General features: G+C 43.3%; 1 protein-coding gene across 3 annotated transcripts in view; it reads right to left on the bottom strand.

The window, feature by feature from the left end:
- The window catches only part of MCM4 (minichromosome maintenance complex component 4), a 31,759-nt gene that overhangs the window by 8,798 nt on the left and 2,236 nt on the right, over window positions 1–20,725 (bottom strand). For 2 of the 3 annotated variants that reach the window (XM_054985579.1, XM_054985578.1), the window contains exons 3-10: window positions 18,649–18,813; window positions 16,814–16,977; window positions 11,908–12,009; window positions 11,356–11,451; window positions 11,181–11,276; window positions 10,405–10,543; window positions 9,245–9,465; window positions 1,117–1,237 (exon numbers count right to left, since the gene is read on the bottom strand). In XM_054985579.1, the coding sequence (XP_054841554.1) occupies window positions 1,117–1,237; window positions 9,245–9,465; window positions 10,405–10,543; window positions 11,181–11,276; window positions 11,356–11,451; window positions 11,908–12,009; window positions 16,814–16,977; window positions 18,649–18,813 (1,104 nt within the window). The remainder of the gene's footprint in view (window positions 1–1,116; window positions 1,238–9,244; window positions 9,466–10,404; window positions 10,544–11,180; window positions 11,277–11,355; window positions 11,452–11,907; window positions 12,010–16,813; window positions 16,978–18,648; window positions 18,814–20,725) is intronic. The other variant, XM_054985580.1, reaches the window with a different exon arrangement.

The raw sequence follows: 20,725 nt of genomic DNA, 5'->3' as shown, positions 1-20,725 counted from the left end.
CTGGGAGGATGGCTTACCCCATTTGCTTGAGACTCACCGGTCTCCGGGTTCTGTCCTCTGGGAGATTTTGCACACAGTTGGTCAGATACTCAAAGACACAAGACTTATATATAATAGTTGTTTATTAAGTTTGAAGAGTGTATGCAGATGCAGGACCACTCTATTAAGGCCCCAGCAAACGGCATTAAAATAACAAATAACTTGCCTATTCTTTACTATAGCTAACTATCTAAAAACATACGCTGGCTAACTTGCATTTCTCTGAAGAGGCTTGAGGCTCATACTCACAAACAGTCCATAAACCATGCCAGGCAGGTCTGGTCATCTCAGGCCTGGCATGGAGCTGTCTCTCACATGCTGATGGAATAAGGTAGCAACCAAGTCTCAGTGAGTGTGTGTGGCGTGGTAGTGAGAGCAGAAAGGAGCCATCTTTTCTATGATTGTCAGCCAATCAGAGGCACACTTGCAATCAGCGTTACTAGCCTGAGAACTGAGAAGGAGTACATGCGGAGCCAAGACTCCCTTGTCTCTCAAGGATGCCTTCCCTAGGCAACAGCTCACAGGTGCAATTAATTAACTGAGCTGCACATTCTACTCCCAGGATGTCAGGCCAGAACTGGGCCTGTAAGAACTTAGAAGCCTGAACCAATGTAGGCAATGGGCTTAACATGGCTTCGCTGGACACCCGGTATCTGGACCACAAGACATTGACAAGTAGGGAGAACAAGCACATCCTAAATTATTATAATGTTATAAAGTTGGCCAGAGTACTCAGCTCTGGCAGCCACCATTTTTGTTTTAAAATCAACAGAAACATGGAAGTTCAAAATAATTCATAACATCTAATATGGTAAATAACAGGATGCATGTTACACAAATTTTATATGTACTTGAGCATTTATCGTTTCTGGACAAGTGGAAGCAACTCTACATAATTCCAAATATGTCTGTATTTAAAGCTGAGAGAAAAGATACAAATATTGCTACCACAAAAATGTAACCTCCTTACTTTACCATTATTCCCTCTCCCTTTTAGTTTATCACCTCTAACCTCCCAGATTAGGTTACGTGTTCATTTATTTAAGCAAGGCAATCACTAGTGTTGAACCCTCTTACCTGTAACATTAACTCTGTCACCAGGTTGAACCTTATCAACTAGATCATTGTGAGCAAAAAGAACAATAGTGTATGGTGTCTGACCAGCTGGCATATCTTCTGGAGACTCCTGCAATTTGATCTGACATAAGAATATTTTGTTGAAATGCACCAATATTTATTTTATTGGACCACACAGCTGTAAGAAAGTGTATGCAAACTTCACGTTATATATCCTTCTTTAACCAAATGTTGAGAGCAAGTAGAAAACAATGTTTCTTTCCTAAGTTTCATGAGTGTGCATGTGGTTTAATGTGTAGATTCATCTACTCTGACCAAAGCCATCGCTGAGGATCCCCAAACCTTAAGAAAGGTAGTGAGACTACATTAGACAGTGGGAGGTGAAAAGAACCACTCAGGGCTTTGCTTGCAATTCTTAGGAGATAACACACTGAGATCAGCAGGAACTAGAGAATCTCAATGTTTCCTTGGCTAAGGAAACACACACACACACACACACACACACACACACACAGTAGAACAACTACTGATGTGTCAGGTTCCAACTGCTGTATTGTGCTGCTTTGCTTAACCGACTCCATATTTAATCCTTTCAGTGTTTAAGTGCTTTCTCCACAGGTGCCAAGGTTCCCAGGCAGCTATCTCACAGAAGAAGATTGTTTTGGCTACCGACGTTCCACCAAGAACCGGCCTTGAGAACTTTCGCTATACTAACTTCAAAGGGAATGTTTTGAGAACTATGGGGGGAGGTTGGGCCTTCTGTGATCTGTTACTTTGTACCTCATGCTTTGCTAGGCATTGGTAACAATGCATATGTACCAACCTGAATATTGCATTCAGGCCAGTGGACTATAATTATCTTTTTCTTCATTAAATGCTTTTTGGAAACAATGGACTATTGTCTAATTGCAGAAGGCAGACTGGAGTAAGGATATTATCTAGCCACGGTTCTGACATTTTGTTACCAATCAACTTTTCCAATGCCTAAGCCGGATCAGACGGACTCCAAAGCTGTCCCAGTCAGGGATCCTTTGTTTGACCCGTATGCCTCTCCCGGCTCTCAAGGTTTGGAATCCCTTGAACCTGTACCGCGGGGAGACAGCTCCTCGGTTACAACGATTTATACCCTCGCTCCTAGCAACGCAGATATGCGGCCTAGAGCCACAGCCGCGCCACTCTTCAACGTGCCTACCCCGACGCAGTGGGGTGCAAGGCCAAGGGAAACGAGAGAGCGGAGGGCCAGCGCAATGTTTACACAGCTACAGTTGGATAGCTGGCGCAGTCTGGAATCCATACCCGAGCAAACCGGTGGCCGACCGTGGCTGTTTTGGAACAGGACGACCGAACAAACGGAATGGGAAACGTCCCGCCGTGGCGCCCTGAGTTGGGATTATGCGGAAGTCACCCCGTGGTCGGGGCAACCAGATGTAAGCGAGCACCAATGGGTGCAGCTCCAGAGCTGGACGATTGCCATTGACTCAGGGATCTCGGCAATCACTGGTCTGACGAAAGGAGTGTTAGCGGCGAGATCTCAAGAGGAACAAGGGTTAGAAACACCCTTGCCGTGGCAGCAGACGTTAACCACAGGACCGCTGCCCGAAACTATACCGACTTCACAGACAATGGGAGATGTGGGGTCCACGGAAATACGGGAGGAGGAAACTACGGATAGAGTACAGCTGTTGGAGAACAGACTCTTAAGCATGGAAGAAAGTTTGGCGAATGCCGTCCACCTGCTGTCAGTGCTAGTGGCGGGAGACAGAGGTCGTGTTCCGCCAACTGGTCTACCCGACATCAGCCAAAGTTTGGCTAACCTGCAAAATCAACTGTGGCCACAACAGCCACCAGAGACGGGAGACGAGGACCTGGTCACCGGGGAAGGACCCTGCCCAGATGATCCTTGCCCCGATCAACCGATTGTACCAGGAGATGGCGGCACCGACGGGAGAGGTGGAGAGCCATGCCCAGAAGACCCTCGTCCCGATCACCCTATAACTCCGGTGGTTAGTGGGACTGGAGGAGGGGAAGAACCAGGACGACCGCTAGAGCCATCTTCCCCGGTCGTCCCACCACCCACAACTCAAGCGAATCAGCCCCCAAGTCTTCCGAGAGGAACCACTCCACCGGTCATCCCAGGAGCGGACAGGCCTCTCCCGACGCCGGGGCCGCGAGGGGATACGGTTCCTCTTCAACCCGTCTCTCCTCACCCACCTCCGTTGCGGCCAACCCCCATTCCTCTTCAGCCAGCGCCCGGGGGCCCACCGAGGGAGCGCCCGACACCTTTTCGGCCAACACCAGTACATCCGGCTCCAAGAGGACCCCAGCCTATCCCCCAGCCGATCCCGGGGGCGCCGGGGATTCCCCAGCCGATGCCAGGGGCGCCTCTGCCACACCAACCTCAACCCTACCCTCAGCATCCTCCGCCACAGCTCCCGCCAACGCCGCAACAGCCTCCTTTACAACTCGCTCCGCTGGACGCCTACCCAATGCCGGCACCAGCTCCTAGACAAGAGCTTCCCATGGGATGGGTCAAACTGGACGCTACGTTTGATGGAGACCCTTCCAAATTGGGATTTTTCCTTGTGCAAGTGGTGCAATTTTTCAACCGATGGGGACATCTTTTCGGGAGTGAGGCCAGTCAAATACAGCACCTGGGATCACGTCGCCAAGGTAAAGCTGCCGATTGGTATGTGGGATTGTATAACGTGGGGGCCCCCGAATTAGATACGCTCCAAGGGCTAGTGGATCCGATCCGAGCCCAGTATGAAGACCCCCTAGAAGAAACCAGAGCCAGAACGGAATTGCAAGCAATTAGGCAAGGCAGCATGTCGGCTAGAGACTAAGCTACAAAATTCCGACAGCTCGCTGCCAAATGCCCAAGGTGCGAGGAGTCGACCAAGATTATTTTATACAAACAAGGGTTGAATCCTAAACTGCTGGACCGAGCTCTCATGCAAGACAACCCTCCTACGCTGTTAGGGTGGATACAATTGACCTGCGAAGTTGAAAATCGTTTACTAGAAGTTCGTTTAGTGGAACAACATCAACAACCTTCGGGCCAAAGACGGTCCTCCACTCCCCTCAGGGGAAGCCGGGGGGCTGGATACGCTACTCGTGGAGCAAGAGATGCTAGATGGCAACAAGGGCTATGTTTGCAGTGTGGCCAAAGTGGTCATTTTGCAGCACAATGCCCATATCGGCCTGTGCAAAGACCTCTGCTCCAGCTAAGACGCCCAGCCCCCGCAGCCTACCCAGCGCCAGCGCGCCCAACTCCAGCTCCAAGAACAGCTCCAAGAGGTAGGGGAGCGGCGAGGAGAAATCTTCCCGAGAGAGGGTTAGAATTGGAGGAAGTTATGGAGGCCGATCCGACTGCCCTAATAGGGGGAGAGAGTCCAGAGAGCCCCGCATCGGGAAACGAAATGGATCTGTCGTAAAGGGGCCCAAACGGCAGATCAAACCTTCGGAGGTCCCGGTTCTAAACCGGCCCCATGGGTCCATACTCTTCATACCAGTAACGTTAGTGAATCCGGACAGAAAAATGCATATCCGTGTACAAGCTCTAATTGATTCGGGCTGTTCCAGAGACATTATCGCACCAGCTTTAGTTAATGGACTAGTGCTTCCAGTAAAAGATTTGGAAATACCGGTAATTTTCGAGCAAATAGATGGCACCAACATGAATCCAGTCACTACTGAAACCACACCAATCATAACCGGCATGGGACACCATTGGGAGGTACGATCATTCGTCATTAGTGCCACAGCGAAATACCCCCTGATCCTAGGAAGCCGATGGTTATGCGATCATAACCCCTATATCAACTGGGCAGAGGGGAGCATTACATTTACCCATGAATCATGTAAAAATCACCGTTGGGATCAAAACTGGGGCAATGACCCAACTATAAGTGAATCTGCTCTCCTCACCCAAGAAGAAATCAACCTAATACCCGAGCAATACAGAGCATACACCCAAGCCTTCACCGAGGAAGAAGCCAATGCTTTACCTCCTCACAGGAGGACGGACTGTGCCGTGGAAATCATTCCGGGAGCCTCGCTGCCCAAGGGCCGTCTTTATCCCATGAGTCCCAACGAAAGAGAAGAGCTCCGCAAATTCATCGATCTCAATCTTCAAAGGGGATTCATTCGCCCTGCTAACAGTCCTCATGCCGCGCCAGTGCTCTTCGTCAAAAAGAAGGACGGGGGCTTAAGACTGTGCACCGACTTTCGGGGACTTAACGCCGTCTCCTCCAGCAACGCCTACCCCATCCCGCTCATCAGAGAGCTACTCAACGTCGTGGCGCAAGGTAAGGTCTTTACGAAATTAGATTTAAAAGACGCTTACTTCCATGTTCGTATTCGAAAAGGGGATGAATGGAAAACCGCGTTTAACACACCCCTCGGCCAATTTGAATATCTAGTTATGCCTTTCGGCCTGGCCGGGGCCCCATCGGTCTTCATGTCCATGATCAATGAAGTTCTGCACGAATTTCTATATAAAGGCGTTGTGGTGTACCTAGATGATGTGTTAATTTATTCGGAGACCGAAGAGGAACACGTGGACCTTGTAAAAAGGGTCCTAACCACTCTCATGAATAACAAACTGCCCATTAAGCTCTCCAAATGTGAGTTCCACAAAACAGAACTCACTTATTTAGGCTATTGTATCTCTCGAGAGGGCCTAAAAATGGATCCAGGCAAAATACAAGCCGTATTAAATTGGCAAACCCCTGCAACCCGCAAGGAACTGCAATCTTTTTTGGGCTTTGCCAACTTCTATAGAGAATTCATTGCAAATTTCGCTCAGATCACACTCCCCCTAACTGAACTGTTAAAAACCAAAGACAAGGGGGACCAAGCCAAAAAGCCGAGCGCAAAACTGTCATGGACACCAGAATGCCAAACAGCGTTCAGTCACCTTAAAACGCAGTTTGTCTCAGAGCCCGTTCTGCAACACCCCGATGAAAACCGCCCCTTCATAGTACAAGTCGACGCCAGCGACATGGCGATTGGGGGCGTGCTCCTACAGCGGGGGGCGGATGGTCAGCTCAAACCCTGCGCCTTCCTTTCCAGAAAGTTTTCAGAGGCGGAAAGGAATTGGAATGTATGGGAAAAGGAGGCTTTTGCTGTAAAAGCAGCTCTCACTAACTGGAGACATTGGCTAGAAGGAGCCCGCCATCCGTTCGAAGTCTGGACGGACCATAAAAATCTAGAGGCCCTTCGCAGCCCTCGCAGGTTAAACGCCAAACAACTGAGATGGGCGGAATTTTTCTCCAAATTTGACTTCACATTAAACTTTCTCCCGGGCAAAACGAACTTCTTGGCTGACGCTCTATCGCGCATGCCCCAACACAAAAGCAAAAGGGAGGAGACAATTGACACAGTCTTTTCACCTACGCAATTAGGGGGCGTGGTGACCACCCGCAGCCGCACAAACCCCTCCCGTCAACCCGACCAGGGATGGAGAGAAAAGCTGAAAGCTGAAGTGGAAAAGGAGGGGGGGAGGCGCCCAAAGACAAGCTGTAACAATCCGCCCAAGGGGAATGGCTTTGGGGAGATCGCTTCTATGTACCCAAAAGTTTGTGGAAGGAAGTTTTACACCGTTGTCATGATGCCCCCACGGCAGGGCACTACGGGTACTTAAAAACGCTTCACTTAGTGCAACGCCAATTTTGGTGGCCGGGCATGCGCAAGGACATTTCCCAATATGTTGCGTCTTGCCCCATCTGTCTCAGCGCCAAATCCCGGAAGGGCAAACCCCCAGGACTCTTGCAACCATTAGAGACGCCAAATCGACCGTGGGAAAAAATCTCTATGGACTTTATCACTGACTTACCCCCTTCAAAGGGGCATAACTGTATTTTAGTCGTGGTTGATCTGTTTTCCAAGCAAGCTCATTTCATACCGTGCACCACCATTCCTTCCGTTAGAAAACTGGCTGACATTTTTATCAAAAATATTGTAAAAATACATTCTTTTCCATCAAAGGTGATCTCGGATCGCGGAGGACAATTCGTTGCCAACTTCTGGCGGGAGCTTTTACAACTGCTGGGCATTGAACAAGGTCTCAGTTCAAGCCATCACCCAGAAACAGACGGACAATCAGAAAAAACAAATCAGATATTAGAGCAATTTCTACGTTGTTACATTAATTTCCAACAAGATAATTGGTTTGACTTACTACCCTTGGCAGAATTCTCATATAATAACAGCATCCATGTTTCCACGGGAGAAACTCCCTTCAAAGTCGTCTATGGCTTCCACTTCAAACCATTTCCGTTTGAAGCGCTCCCCCCTCCTACTACCGCTTCCCAAAGACGTCACCGAGTGGTGGGGGGAGGCAGCTCAACAATGGACTCAAATCAAAAAACACCTCGACAAAGCCAAACAGGATTACAAAAAGTACGCCGACCGCCACCGTGCGACGGAATGGGATTTACAACCAGGCGACCTCGTGTATCTTTCTACAAAGAATCTAAAAGTAACCCAAACCAGCCGCAAGCTCGCATTAAAGTACCTGGGACCTTTTCCTGTTCGCAAAGTAATCAACAAAGTGACTGTTGCCTTGAATTTACCAAAGAATCTCCGCCACGTACATGATACCTTCCATGTCAGTTTATTGAAAAAAGCCCCTCCTGCAAACCAGTGGCACACCCGTGCTCCTCCCATCCCTACCTTGATTGATGATCAAACCCACTATGAGGTTCAACAAATATTAGACTCTAAAATAAAACGTAATCAGTTGTTTTATCTCATCAGATGGAAGGACTTCGACTCTGGGTTCGATGAGTGGGTGAATTCTGTACATGTACACGCTCCTAGACTAGTTAAATCCTTTCATTCTCGTTATCCACATAAACCTGGGGGGGAAGCATCTTAGAGGGGGCAGAATGTCAGGTTCCAACTGCTGTATTGTGCTGCTTTGCTTAACCGACTCCATATTTAATCCTTTCAGTGTTTAAGTGCTTTCTCCACAGGTGCCAAGGTTCCCAGGCAGCTATCTCACAGAAGAAGATTGTTTTGGCTACCGACGTTCCACCAAGAACCGGCCTTGAGAACTTTCGCTATACTAACTTCAAAGGGAATGTTTTGAGAACTATGGGGGGAGGTTGGGCCTTCTGTGATCTGTTACTTTGTACCTCATGCTTTGCTAGGCATTGGTAACAATGCATATGTACCAACCTGAATATTGCATTCAGGCCAGTGGACTATAATTATCTTTTTCTTCATTAAATGCTTTTTGGAAACAATGGACTATTGTCTAATTGCAGAAGGCAGACTGGAGTAAGGATATTATCTAGCCACGGTTCTGACACTGATGCACACCTTCTCTTTCATTTCTAGAGCTGCTCGTCTCTTAAATATATGGAGAAAAATACAGTGGAATAAAGTAAACCTACTCTGAAACTGCAGTTTGTGCAAAAAGAAGGTTCTAGAAAGTTTAGTTGCCACTACCAGTTCTCCTTTGTTGTAACAAATAGATAAAAGATCTGTTACAAAAACCACCATTATTACCTATATTCCCAGCTTCATGGCAAATAGTGGTATATATCTACAGCAACTGCATGCAATACCATCAAACTACCTTGATCTGTCTACATTACACTTTTATCTATCTAAAACCAAAGGGCTCTGACCAGAAAGCTTGCATACATTTAGCAGCTGATGCTTTAACTTATAAAGCGCAAAGACAATTTGGTCCTTTCTAATGAGCCTGTTAACTTGCTGTTAAGAAACAGGAACTAGGAACATTCATAAAGAAGGCAATGTGGTGTGAGGATGAGGCAACAGGTGAAGGATTGTTGGGAAAGTAAAAAAGGGGGGGCATGAACAGGACAGATGGAAGAGGGATACAAACCTAAAAAAATGAATTCAATAATAGATATAAAAATGACAATTTTAAAAGGTGTATTTTGAAGCACTTTACATCACGAATAATAAATAAGCATAACGTGTGTGTATGTATATATATAAATACATATTTATCTTTCTAGGAGTGTTAGGATAGTCTAATACCATGAAGTTATCTCTTTATGTAAATCAGCAGCTCTACAACTTGTTGAAAACAAATTTGCTGCAGAAAATTAACCATATAGAAACTTTATAGTGAACACAAGGTGCTACATACCATTTGTTTATCTGAGAACATAGAGCGATTATGAATCAAAGCCATACTATGTGAGGTGTTACAGTTCTTGCACACTGACGGTTCAGCAATCCTGCCACGGTCAATTTCTACTCTTGTTGTGAAAGCACAGACTTGACACCTGAAGAATGCTTCTTGCATTTCTGGAATTAACTGGGAGCTTCTGATCACCATACCATTTATAGTAATAAGCTGATCAATATCTAGAGGAAGTACAAAAAAAAAGAAAATATACATATATTTAAATAGGGTTCTAAAGTAGTTAATGATGTAAACCCTAAAGAACAATTGGTACATAATAGCTATCTGGTTTCTTTTGCAAGATATGCTAAATAATCACATGATTCTTGAAAGAGTAAGAATAAAGCAACATTCAACATGAAATGGCCTGGTTAAGTAAAAGATATAAAACTTCTACCTCATTTGCTCACCAGGAAATTAGTAAATAATTCCCTCTGTAGAGAGGCTATAGAATTATTTGCATCTTCAAAATCAAACTGTCCTACATAAATATGTAAAATATTGTCCAAGTAGACACACGTTACACTCAAAATTGAATACTGCCTTACATCAAGAAGACCATCAGTAAAGAGCAACAAGATTTTGCCCAGTATTTGCCTCCTGTGATCCTTTAACTGGAGATACAAGGAATTGAACTTGGGGCCTTCTGCATAAAAAGTATGTATTCCACCACTGAGCTATGGCCTATGGCCTCCTTTTTCAACATGGCTACTTTTCTAGCACTCCTTTACATCAGAACAAGAAGCCAAAGTGTACATAACGTAATACATGTAATGTAGCTGAGAAAAACAGCTGTGGAGATATGGATTAAGGCTGTGTTGTCTGGGAAAAGTTTTTTTTAAAAACTGACTGAAATTACTCCTCTTAACTGCTTTATAGGAAAAAGAGAGTTAACCCATATTGCAACCTTTCTTCCAAGCACAGAGTTTAAAAACAAACAAAAATAAAACTCTTCTTTAGCACTGTAGCCCCAAGCTATGGTCTTCTACAGCCACTTTTTACAGAATAATTATATCAAGTAATCCAATCACAAATCTTCAGTATCATACATCGTTGGTCATAAGGAGCTTAATGAACCACATTTTCTCTAATATCAAGACACTGCATTCAAATCTTCATACCTTCTGGATTCAGACTCCTCATATTTCTGGTTTTTAAGGCATTGTATGGTCTTACTTGAATTTGGTGTTCCAATACTGAGTCAGGGTAACGGTCAAAAAAAATTTCATTAGCGCCCATGTCAAATGTTGGAATAACTTCCTGTTTAAAGTAGACAGACATGTATCAGTACATGCTTCCACACCATACAAGAAAACATATTTAAAGCCCACTGATTGCTAGATGGGATCAGCAGAGGCATTAACAATAATTTACACATACTTTTAAGATTGTAAGCTTTTGGTCAGGGCCACTATCTTCTTTTTAACTCTTATGCAGTGTCTATTTTTTATGTAGCTACTTTGTAAATACTAGCAAACATCCAAAGCAACGAGCTCCACATGCTGTCAAATTGTGTATTCTTTTTAACAGCAACCTCCAAAACTTCATGATAAACTCTACTGAAACCGACGGGAGTTTCAAAAACAATTTGCAATAGGACATGGTGACAATTGCCGGTTTTTCCTTTTAAATGCCTTAGGTACACATAATGTAACTGTATGGATTTCCCAGGAAAGAAACAGTAGCCGTGACCAACTAACTAAGGCATTTTGCCTTAGTTAGTTGGTCACGGCTACTGTTTCTTTCCTGGGTTATTTACCGTGACTCTCTCTTTGTTTTGTGGTACTATATGGATTTCAGCAATTATTACCATTTATCAGCAATTGTACAATTGTACAATGTCTCGCTAATCCTACAGTTTTAAGTTGATGGGCTATTTCAAACATGTTACTCTTACCTGAGGATAACATATCAGCTGTCTGTAAAGATTTTCATCAAAGGATTTTAGATGGTCACAGTTCACATTCAGAAATGGCTCTCCAACTAAGTTTATCTGCAAAATATTACACCACACATTAAAAATTAGATCTCAATATTACAAACCAACAATACAAAATACTATTGTATTATACCTCCTCCAATCGCTGCATATACAGAGGCTCATTAAGGTCCAAACCAATGTTTTCTTCTTCTTTAGCAGTTGGATCAATAAAGCGTTGGAGAAATCTCTGAACAATGAAACAGGACAATAATTTAGACAGTGTTTAGGTTTATCCAACAGAACTGAGATGGGCTAAATGCTATAGTTTTCATGACCAAGTGATTCTTTCATGAATCACTTCAAGTTCTCTTAATGAAAGTACAGTATTTCACCACCACTAGAGCAATCTATCTTGGATACAAAAAGTTTCCACAGGAGTCACTATATATTTATTCTCTATATACCCATTATACTAGGTTGGATTGTACTACCCTTTTTACCACTGAAAAAACTATTCCAACTACCATGAGACCCACATGTGGGAGAGAGGCAATAGAAAGGAGAGGAATCAGGGAAGACTGAGTAGTTAAAGGTAGAAGGAGCTTATCCTGTATCTCATTCTGAAACATGATTAAAAAAAAAGTACTATAAATGCATAAGGATAAACACATTTTCACATGTGTGATAACTATTACTCACTGACCTGGAACTTTTCTTTGCATGAAGCCACATTGACATCTGTTCCCCAGATCACAAGCTTTTGCCCAACAGACTGTTCACTAGCCATTGCGTCTTCTGCTGTTGGCTAAGTACAAGAACAACCCATTAATATTAAAAACTATTCTCATACTGGAGAATAAACTCCACTGAACTCAGTGGAGACACTTACTTCTGAGTAAATATGCATAGGATTTGGTTATCAATTCCTTAGGCTGAAAAGTAGCATCAACTTGACTCAGAAGTAGAAAGAAATTGTTTTCAGTCTTCTACAACTCTGTAATCAAGCAACCTTGATCAAGGCAAAGCTGTTTTGGTGTTTTATGCCTCCCCTTCACCCAAAAAACTTTATCAGTTTTTATAAAATGCAGTTTATACTCTAATTTTTACACTGGTTGCTCTGAATAATAAATTAAAAAGTACTATGCATCTACAGTGATAGGGGTTATTTCCTACCCACAAAAAACTACTGTTAACATGATTCATTACTCTTTAGGTCTTCAGAAGTTTAGACCAAAATATTTTCATTAGCTGTGAGAAAAAACATACAGGATTTTGTCCATTTTCTTCAATAGTTTTAATTATGTGTCCAAAATAATATTACAAACACTTAAGGGTGCTGAAACTATCTTGGGGGGGGGGCGTCTTTCATGAACTGGAGTACTGATACTTATTTTTAGCAATTAAAACCTTGCATGCACCACAAAGCCATATTGTATCATAACTATTTGCAGAGTTTGTTGAATATGGGCTCATATGGAGTCATCTTAACACCCCCATTTATTTGCTATCTGAAAATCTGTGAAGTCTTTGAGTTGAGCATCAGAGAGTTTGGCAGGTATCAAGTCTTCTCACATCTAAGCAAATGCTGTTGTAGATCTGTCAAGACAGATTAATACACTGCTGGAAGTTTGTCGAGCAAATTAAAAAATTCAGTGCTGTATAGAAGCTGATTAATGTTATCTGATTGGACTGAGTCATGATACTTGTGGATTAATGACCTTGCAACCACGAAGAATAGAACTACAATGAAACTGAGCAGTAAAATCTTTATGGACTGTATAGACTGCATAGACACGTGTATGGATTGGTTTAGTACAGGAATTGGTCAGACTTGATTTATATGTTATCATTTAATGTATCATTGTGTATTTATGACTAACAGTTCTTTGGAATTTGCACATTGAGCACTGAGCACTTTAAATGAGAGTAAATTAGTTTATTGTTGTTTAACCATGTCCACGAGAGAGCTTTTGTTGTACTTGGCTGCAGCCATAATCTTTTCTTCCATGCTGTTCACAGTACAGAGATGCAGCACATACACTTCGTTTTGCTGCCCAATGCAATGTGCTCAGTCCTGTGCCTGCAAGTCCTGGTGAGGATTCCAGTTGCCATCAAAAATGATCACAGTATCTGCCAACTGTAAATTGAGTCCCAGGCCTCCAGCGCGAGTGCTCAGGACAAAAAAAATATTCAGAGCCTGGTTCACTGAAGGTTTTCAGCAGCATGCCGCTATCTTCATCTTTAGTGGTCCCATCTAGCTTGAGGTATTTGAAGCTGCAGTAAGCAAAATAGACTTCCATTATGGTCATGAGAGAGGTCATCTGACAGAAAGCAGCACCTTGTGGTTGGTGGCTCATAATTTGGGCAAAATCCGGTCCAGGAGCTCAAATTTGCTAGACGCACGATACAAGTCAAGCCCTTGTACTATCCCACCAGTGAAGCCTAAGTGCTCAGAAAAGGATTCCTCTATGTGCTGAAACATATAAGGAAGGTAGAGTTGACAGAGGTACTATAATGAGGAAGGGTCCATTGATTCATTTGTGCTTCATGAAGTATGTAATTAAAATGATGGTCTGAATTGTCTTGCCACAACCCTTTTTATCTGCCAAGATCCCATTTAGATTATTATTGTACAAGGAAGCTAGCCACTCTAAGCCTTTAATCTGGTACTGTTTGAGGACACCATTCACCATGAGTGAGGACTGCTTATTCACCCTTTCAGGGACTGCATGGGCCACAGCATAATAAGACTGCAACCCCCTTGGCATGGCTTGAGACATTCCATATTCATCATCAACATCTTGCTTAGCATTATCTGTGATTTGCCTTGCATCCACTTTGGATACATCATCGCTGTCCGGATCAGGAATCTTTTTCTTCTCTTCCACAAGTAAAGAAGGCTGAGCAGGTTGTGGCTGTTCCTCTTCTTCCTCCTCCTCTGATCCACTTTCCTCACTGTCAGATCTTGGCGCTACTTTATGTCCAAGATTCATTTCTAACCAGGCAACCAGTTGCCCTGCCTTTGGTACATCTGTGCCAGTAAGAATGTTTCCACTTTCCACATGGATCACCTTCACAGGGTGGTCACTCATTTGGCTTGTTTCATCTAAAGGTTTTCTGTCTGATCCAATTGCTGGTGTCTGTCCTTCTGCAGCCTCAGTCTTCTTTTTCCTTATTTTTCTCTTTTGCAACCTGAGCAGACTTGTGCTGTCTCACCAGTTCTGTGAGGTTGGCAACATATTCGTAAGTCTGCTGAAGCAAGTAGGCTAAACATCTCTCTGTCTTTTGATCAATAAGTTTCCGATATCCTTCTTCATCTTCAGTTATCAACCTGCACATCCTCTCCTTCTCAATTCTTTCATTCTCCTTCTTCTGTTCATGTGTCGTGTTGGCTTGGCCACTGTCTTTGTAAGTTTTTGAATCTTGCCTGTAAGAGATCTGTGGCATTCTTTGAAATCCTTGGCATGCTGGAGAATGCCATTGAGGTTCTCTTAGTGCTTTTGCCGATGTTTGCGTTCTTGCTAAATCTTCTGCTATTTCTCCATTTTCTCAGTGATGCAAGTCTCCTGCAAGGACTGCCATTTACTGCGCTTATAAGCCTGGGCATTCAGTGCCATTTCCAGTGTGGTATCCCTTCTCATACACACCACAACCTCTTGATGCAGCTGTCTCTGGAAGTTAAGCAATTGCAATGCTTTAAGTTCAATGGTAGCTTTCGTTCACAAGTCACCAGCCAGGGACGCAGGAAGGTTTTCAAGTTCTTGGATTCTGTGAACAATGCAAACCTGCAGTCTATATTCTCTCGCTTGAAGGATTTCAACTGGGTCAAGTGCTTTTGGTTTCTGGATTGGAGTTATACAATTTTGTTTCTAATGGAGCTGCACCATTGGGGCAGGTTGGGCTGGTTGCCTGGGTGATTGAGTTTGGGGAGGCATTACTCAGGATGCTTCTGGAGGTACCACTGGAGGTGCTGGTGACGGATGGCCTGTTGGCTGAGGAGGAATCCATTTCTAAGGTGTGCTAGCAGGGCCTGCGGCATTTGCCACTAGTCCTTCAGGCCAGGGCTTTGGAGGTCCACCTGGGGGCTGCCCAGGCATTACTGGGGGAACTCCTGAGGGTCCAGGAGGCATGTTAGGCCTTCCCATATCATGAGGTCTGGGGCAGTTTGGAGGTGCTGGGCCCAGGGCAGGCCCCAGTCCTTGCATTGGTCCTGTCCCAGATACAGAAGGTGGAGGTAGAGTTGGCATTCGCTGCTGCATTCCAGGCATGGGCCTTTTCCCCTGCACTGCAATCTGAAGATGGTCAGGTAAAGGCTGTCCTCTGGTAAGCATTTTATGAGGCCATGATTTGAGCCCTCAACTGATGCAACTGATTTTAGTTAAAAGGAGTTGGCCCCTGATTATGCTGCCCTAGGGCTTGAGGGTCAATCCCATGTAATGGAACTCCTCCAGGGCCAGAGGGCATCTGGGTGCCAGAAGAAGGACCATTAGCAGGAACTGGACTTGATGCATGCTCAGAGCCACCAAGTGGAGAAGGGTAACCTTGAGAATAATGATAATAATATTTGATTTATATACTGCCCTTCAGGACAACTTAATGCCCACTCAGAGTGGTTTACAAAGTATGTCATTATTATCCCCACAACAATAATCACCCTGTGAGGTAGGTGGGACTGAGAGCGCTCTTAGAAGCTGTGACTGACCCAAGGTCACCCAGCTGGCTTCAAGTGGAGGAGTGGGGAATCAAACCCCATGCTGATCCATGGGGCTTGGAGGAGGTCCCATTCCTGCGTGCCTACCAGCCCTCATCCTCATGCCCTTCACCTGGCTGTAACAAGGATCTTCCAAGAGACCTTTCTCATGCATGGAGTTTATTGGTTTATGCATCTGATGCATGTTGTCCTGAGAATAACCTCCAGGCCCCTGTGGTGGTATACAGTGCCCTGCTGAAGGTCGCCCAGGGCTGGGGCCCATCATGCTATATGCAGAACCGGGGGCTGTTCCAGGACTAGGGCCCAGCATAGCACCAGGAGTCCCAGGCCCAGGGCGAGGCATTCCCCCTTTTCGAGGGTCAGGAGTGGACATTTTCAACAACGTTAAAAATATCCTGTGAACATCAATGTCGTGCTAACTCATAGCAGAAGTTCCTGTTTGACAACAAGGGCACTCTCCACTTGCCAATTTCTGCTGGCCAGAGCTAGTCAGCCAGCCAGCAATCAGCTGCCCAGCCAGCTGGTGGGCAGGCAGGCAGCTCGAAGTCTGTGGCGTGGGCGGGGAGAAACAAAGGAGAAGGCGCTGCAGTTGAGCATGAGAAGGACGGGATGCTTTCTCGTGCGCACTTCCCCTCCTTGGTGCGCCTCTACTTTGCCACGTGCTCCCAACCAGCTAAGCCAGAGGGGCCATTTTTTAAAAAATCTTGAGATAACCAGACTCCAATACGTCTGTCTTTACTGATGTGGTTAACAGTATGTGGCATTTTTGGGTTTGTTGTCTTTGCTACCATTTTATTCCTGTATTGCTCAAGGGAAATAAGAATTTCCTTTTTTCTCTGCAACCTCCACTGTATTCAGGTAATTAATAGATGTCATTTATACAGTCATAAACACATACCACATCAGAGTGCAGATCCACCTGCCTGGTTTTGCGTACAGACCCAAGATCAGCCCTCTGTCTTACTGGAGTTCCTCGCACACCACTCCTCGGGGTTCCTTCCACTCTAGAGCTGGGAGTGCCATAGGTCAATGGTGAACTAATATCAAAGTCAAGGGGAACTGCTGCAAATAAAATGAGATTATTTTAAAATAATTTGTTACACAGACTTGCCAATTTGCACCTTGTGACACAAGAGGGATTACTATATGACAATGCCTATGATTTGAGCCTGCCCTGCTTTCCCAGTTAGGATCCTGGTTTATGGGGTAAGTTAAACCCAGTTTGCTGGTTTTGAAGTGATGGCAAACTATAATTTCCTGCAAATCTGGAAATAACTACTTATCTTACTGAATGAAAGTGAGCCCAAAGATCCTGCGGATCACATAGCAGCAACACATGATTTTCCTAATACATTCAAACAAAATCTAAATCAATCCCATACAAATTAATGAAAATGAGTTGCTGCATACTGTGGGGGAGGATTCCCAACACCTGCTGATATAGTAACACTGAGGACATCATATCTGGAGCACTTGAAATTATTTGAACACTACATCAATAATGCACCTTACCACCTCCTAAAATGTTTAATATTTTGGTTGAGACAGAAGATTATGGGGTACAGTTTTGCTATCTGCATGTGATACATCAGAGCAATCGAATGAGTAGCCATCACACAAAGATGACCCTGCAGTGGAGTCATTACCCAAACTAGCCATCTCAATCTCTTTAAAGCCTGAAGCTATGCAAGGATGGAAAGATGATCGATTACATTTATTTAGCTACAACCATCTGACATTGTTTCTATGGTTTACATATATGTTGTCACCTTTTAACATTATTCAAAAAGGCTTTTTTCTCAGCTAGGAGGGCAGTATTGTAGGAAAGGGGTCCTATATGTTTCGCTGATGAGTTAGGAACCATAGACTTCACCATTATATTGCCTTACAGATTATCTGCTTCTTTAAATATGTACTCCTATATACTACCTGTGCTTCATGTTGTTTAATGTAAGTCCTAGAATTATGTTCTGTTTCAGCAATTCTTCAACTCCATATTTGATCCTTGCTAATGCTATGTCTTTGTAAACTTGTATTCATTTACCCTATGACACTGTTTATGGAAATATTCTTGACACTGTATGGAAATGCCTGCCCTTGTCCTTGCTACTGATTGTACTAATCTCACACTATGTAATCCGCCTTGAGTCTCAGTGAGAAAGGTGTAATATAAATGACAAATAAATACATGTTCAATGTATCATCATGGCACACCAAATGTTAAGCATTTCCATATCTGACTTAATGGGAGAGTTAAGTGTGTGCTTAAGTCTTTCCCACCAAAATTAACTGAAGTGCTTAGCTTTGGCTGGATTACATTCTATAGATATTTTATTACATATTTTTTGTTAATTCTCCTCCTTTGTTGGGGTTGTTGAAGCTCCTGGTATTTTCTCATTTGATTTCTGGTCTCTTTCCTTCATCTTTTTCTTATCCAGCAATTTTCCACAATAGTAATGATTCTGAAAACTCCAAATACCACAGGAGGCTGTACCCCACTGAACTCCTGGAGCTCGAAAGAAGCTTAGACTGAGCCCAGGCAATATTTTCTTCCTGGACATCTGCTTCTTTCATGATCCAATATAAAGAGTAATAAATAGAAAAGTTTAAAGATTTTTTGAAGGTCATTAAATAAACAATATTACAAAGCTCACTTTAAATGACTCAAAATTATTTGAAAAAATAAGCACTCTGTTTCTATTAACAGTTTAACCATCTTAAATCCAAAGGTACCTGAATTTTGGAATTGTGGTGGACTGGAGAAAAGAGCATCTTGAATATTTGGGCTTTGTGTATCAATTGGTGGAGAAGTTGGCATTGGTTGCAAGTCTCCTGTGGATGTGGAGTCATCTGTGCGGCGTCGTTGCAAAGGCGGGGACTGTACATCTTCAGCAACAGCTGGAATAGAATGAGAGTTATAGGCATTAATATACCAGATTTCAAATAATTAGTAGTGGACATCTTTTTTATCCTACAAAATAACTGGTATAAAAGCATACTGTAAGACACATACATACAACTGATTTCAATTTACATTTTACTCTTCTGTTTTCTCATACACATAAAAGATTTATTTATTTAATCAAATTTATATCCCTCCTTTTCCACAAATGGGTGCAGGGTGGCTTACACCAAGATGTTAATCCAGTAGCTCTTATAACTGAAAAAAAGCATCATAATTCTAGTATATACACACAATTTAGTACACACACTTATCTTGGGCACTCTGCTCTTGCCTACAAGTTCAGAGTATACATTACTGACTGTCATAGCACAAATTCCTTCTATTCCCTTCAGATATTTACACAATAATGTAAAAATTACCTCCAGCTAATAATCCCCTTTGATACCTACCAAACAAGTGATTACAATTTAAGCAACTTGGGTTGCATTTACAATGGAAAATTGATCCTTACACTTAGGTTCCTCATGGTCACTACTACAGGGCTACCCTTAACGCCTTATCTTCTGAATATGGGACAGAAAGATGGGAATGCTGAAGGCTGATTCACAAGCCACCCTTCTCCCATCCAAATTTAAATATTATGTAGGTGGAAAGGGTTCAGTATAGTCCTGCTTAAATTACTCATGTGGTGCAGTACTCTTTTTTTAGCCATTCTCACAATCTTTCTAGATCCATCGTATTTCTTTAAGCACAAAGATACATTAAAGGTCAGATTATACTGTTGTATGAAAGCATTCTAGAATCTAAATATAGGGATATTAAAGGCAGTAATCAACTACAATGTTTCATTGGAGCAGGGTGAAAGGAGAACAATTTCAGAGAGAGGATGGATTCCAACTTCACTGCCTTCAGCTTAAAACCATAGCACAAGAAGAAAAATGCAGTTAGGGATCTTGTAAATTACTGTTGTCACACAAAGTTCCCTACTCTGCTGACATGGGGAAGTATGTCCACCTACACCCTGTGAAATGAGATTTAGTGACTACCTGCAACCAGTATTTGATAAACTGATTAACAGATGCTCAAGTAGACAATTATTGAGACAGATACTCCAACAAAGAGCACTGCATCAAGATATGGAAGCTAAGGAGAAATGCTGGTCTCTGTGATGGGAGATAGTTCCCCAACCCTTTTGGCACCATTTAAAAACACGATTTATCAGGATTCCACAGCAATGATTTACTTTTTTAAAGAAACAAACTCAAGAAGAAAATGCAAGCAAGAGATTTGAGAGACTAGGAGTAGTAACAATTGAAAGCCTTGGATATGAAAACTTCTGATTTCAGACATACAACAAGGTTGCCTAAGGGCATTTGATACATGCCCACTAAGGTTTCAAAATTCATTTAAATTGAGCCCAGAGCTGTAGCAACTACCAGCCACTGACTCTGCTGTTCAGAACCCTGCAAGCAAGGAGGTTAAATATGGTTCTCGTTTATAGACAAAGCCAGTAATATGAGAAATGCCAGTTATAATGCCACTCTCCTGGCTTTCTGCAAACTATGCAAAACTGAACTATTCAGAAGGGCTTTTTACTCAAGACATAGGCCTGTGTTGTAAGAAATGGATCAGATCCATTAGAGTAAAGGGACTGGGCCTGTAGACTATACTATTGGGTACTATCTGTTGGTGCAGAGAGTCCCCACATTACTTAATGAGTTCATGTCAAATTACTTATGTATTGTTTCTGCAATGTTTCATATTTGTTCATTTTCAAATTTCTAAAATCCATACCCTATTGTATCAGTGAATATACCAGCCATTGGTCATATTAACTTTTACAGCAGAATTCGCCTTGAGCCTCAGTAAGAAAGGCAGTCTGTAAATAACGTAAATAAATAAATG

This window comes from Eublepharis macularius, chromosome 7 (genome assembly GCF_028583425.1).
Source record: "Eublepharis macularius isolate TG4126 chromosome 7, MPM_Emac_v1.0, whole genome shotgun sequence".
Lineage (NCBI taxonomy): Eukaryota > Metazoa > Chordata > Lepidosauria > Squamata > Eublepharidae > Eublepharis > Eublepharis macularius.
This window is presented reverse-complemented; position numbering and strand designations above follow the sequence as displayed.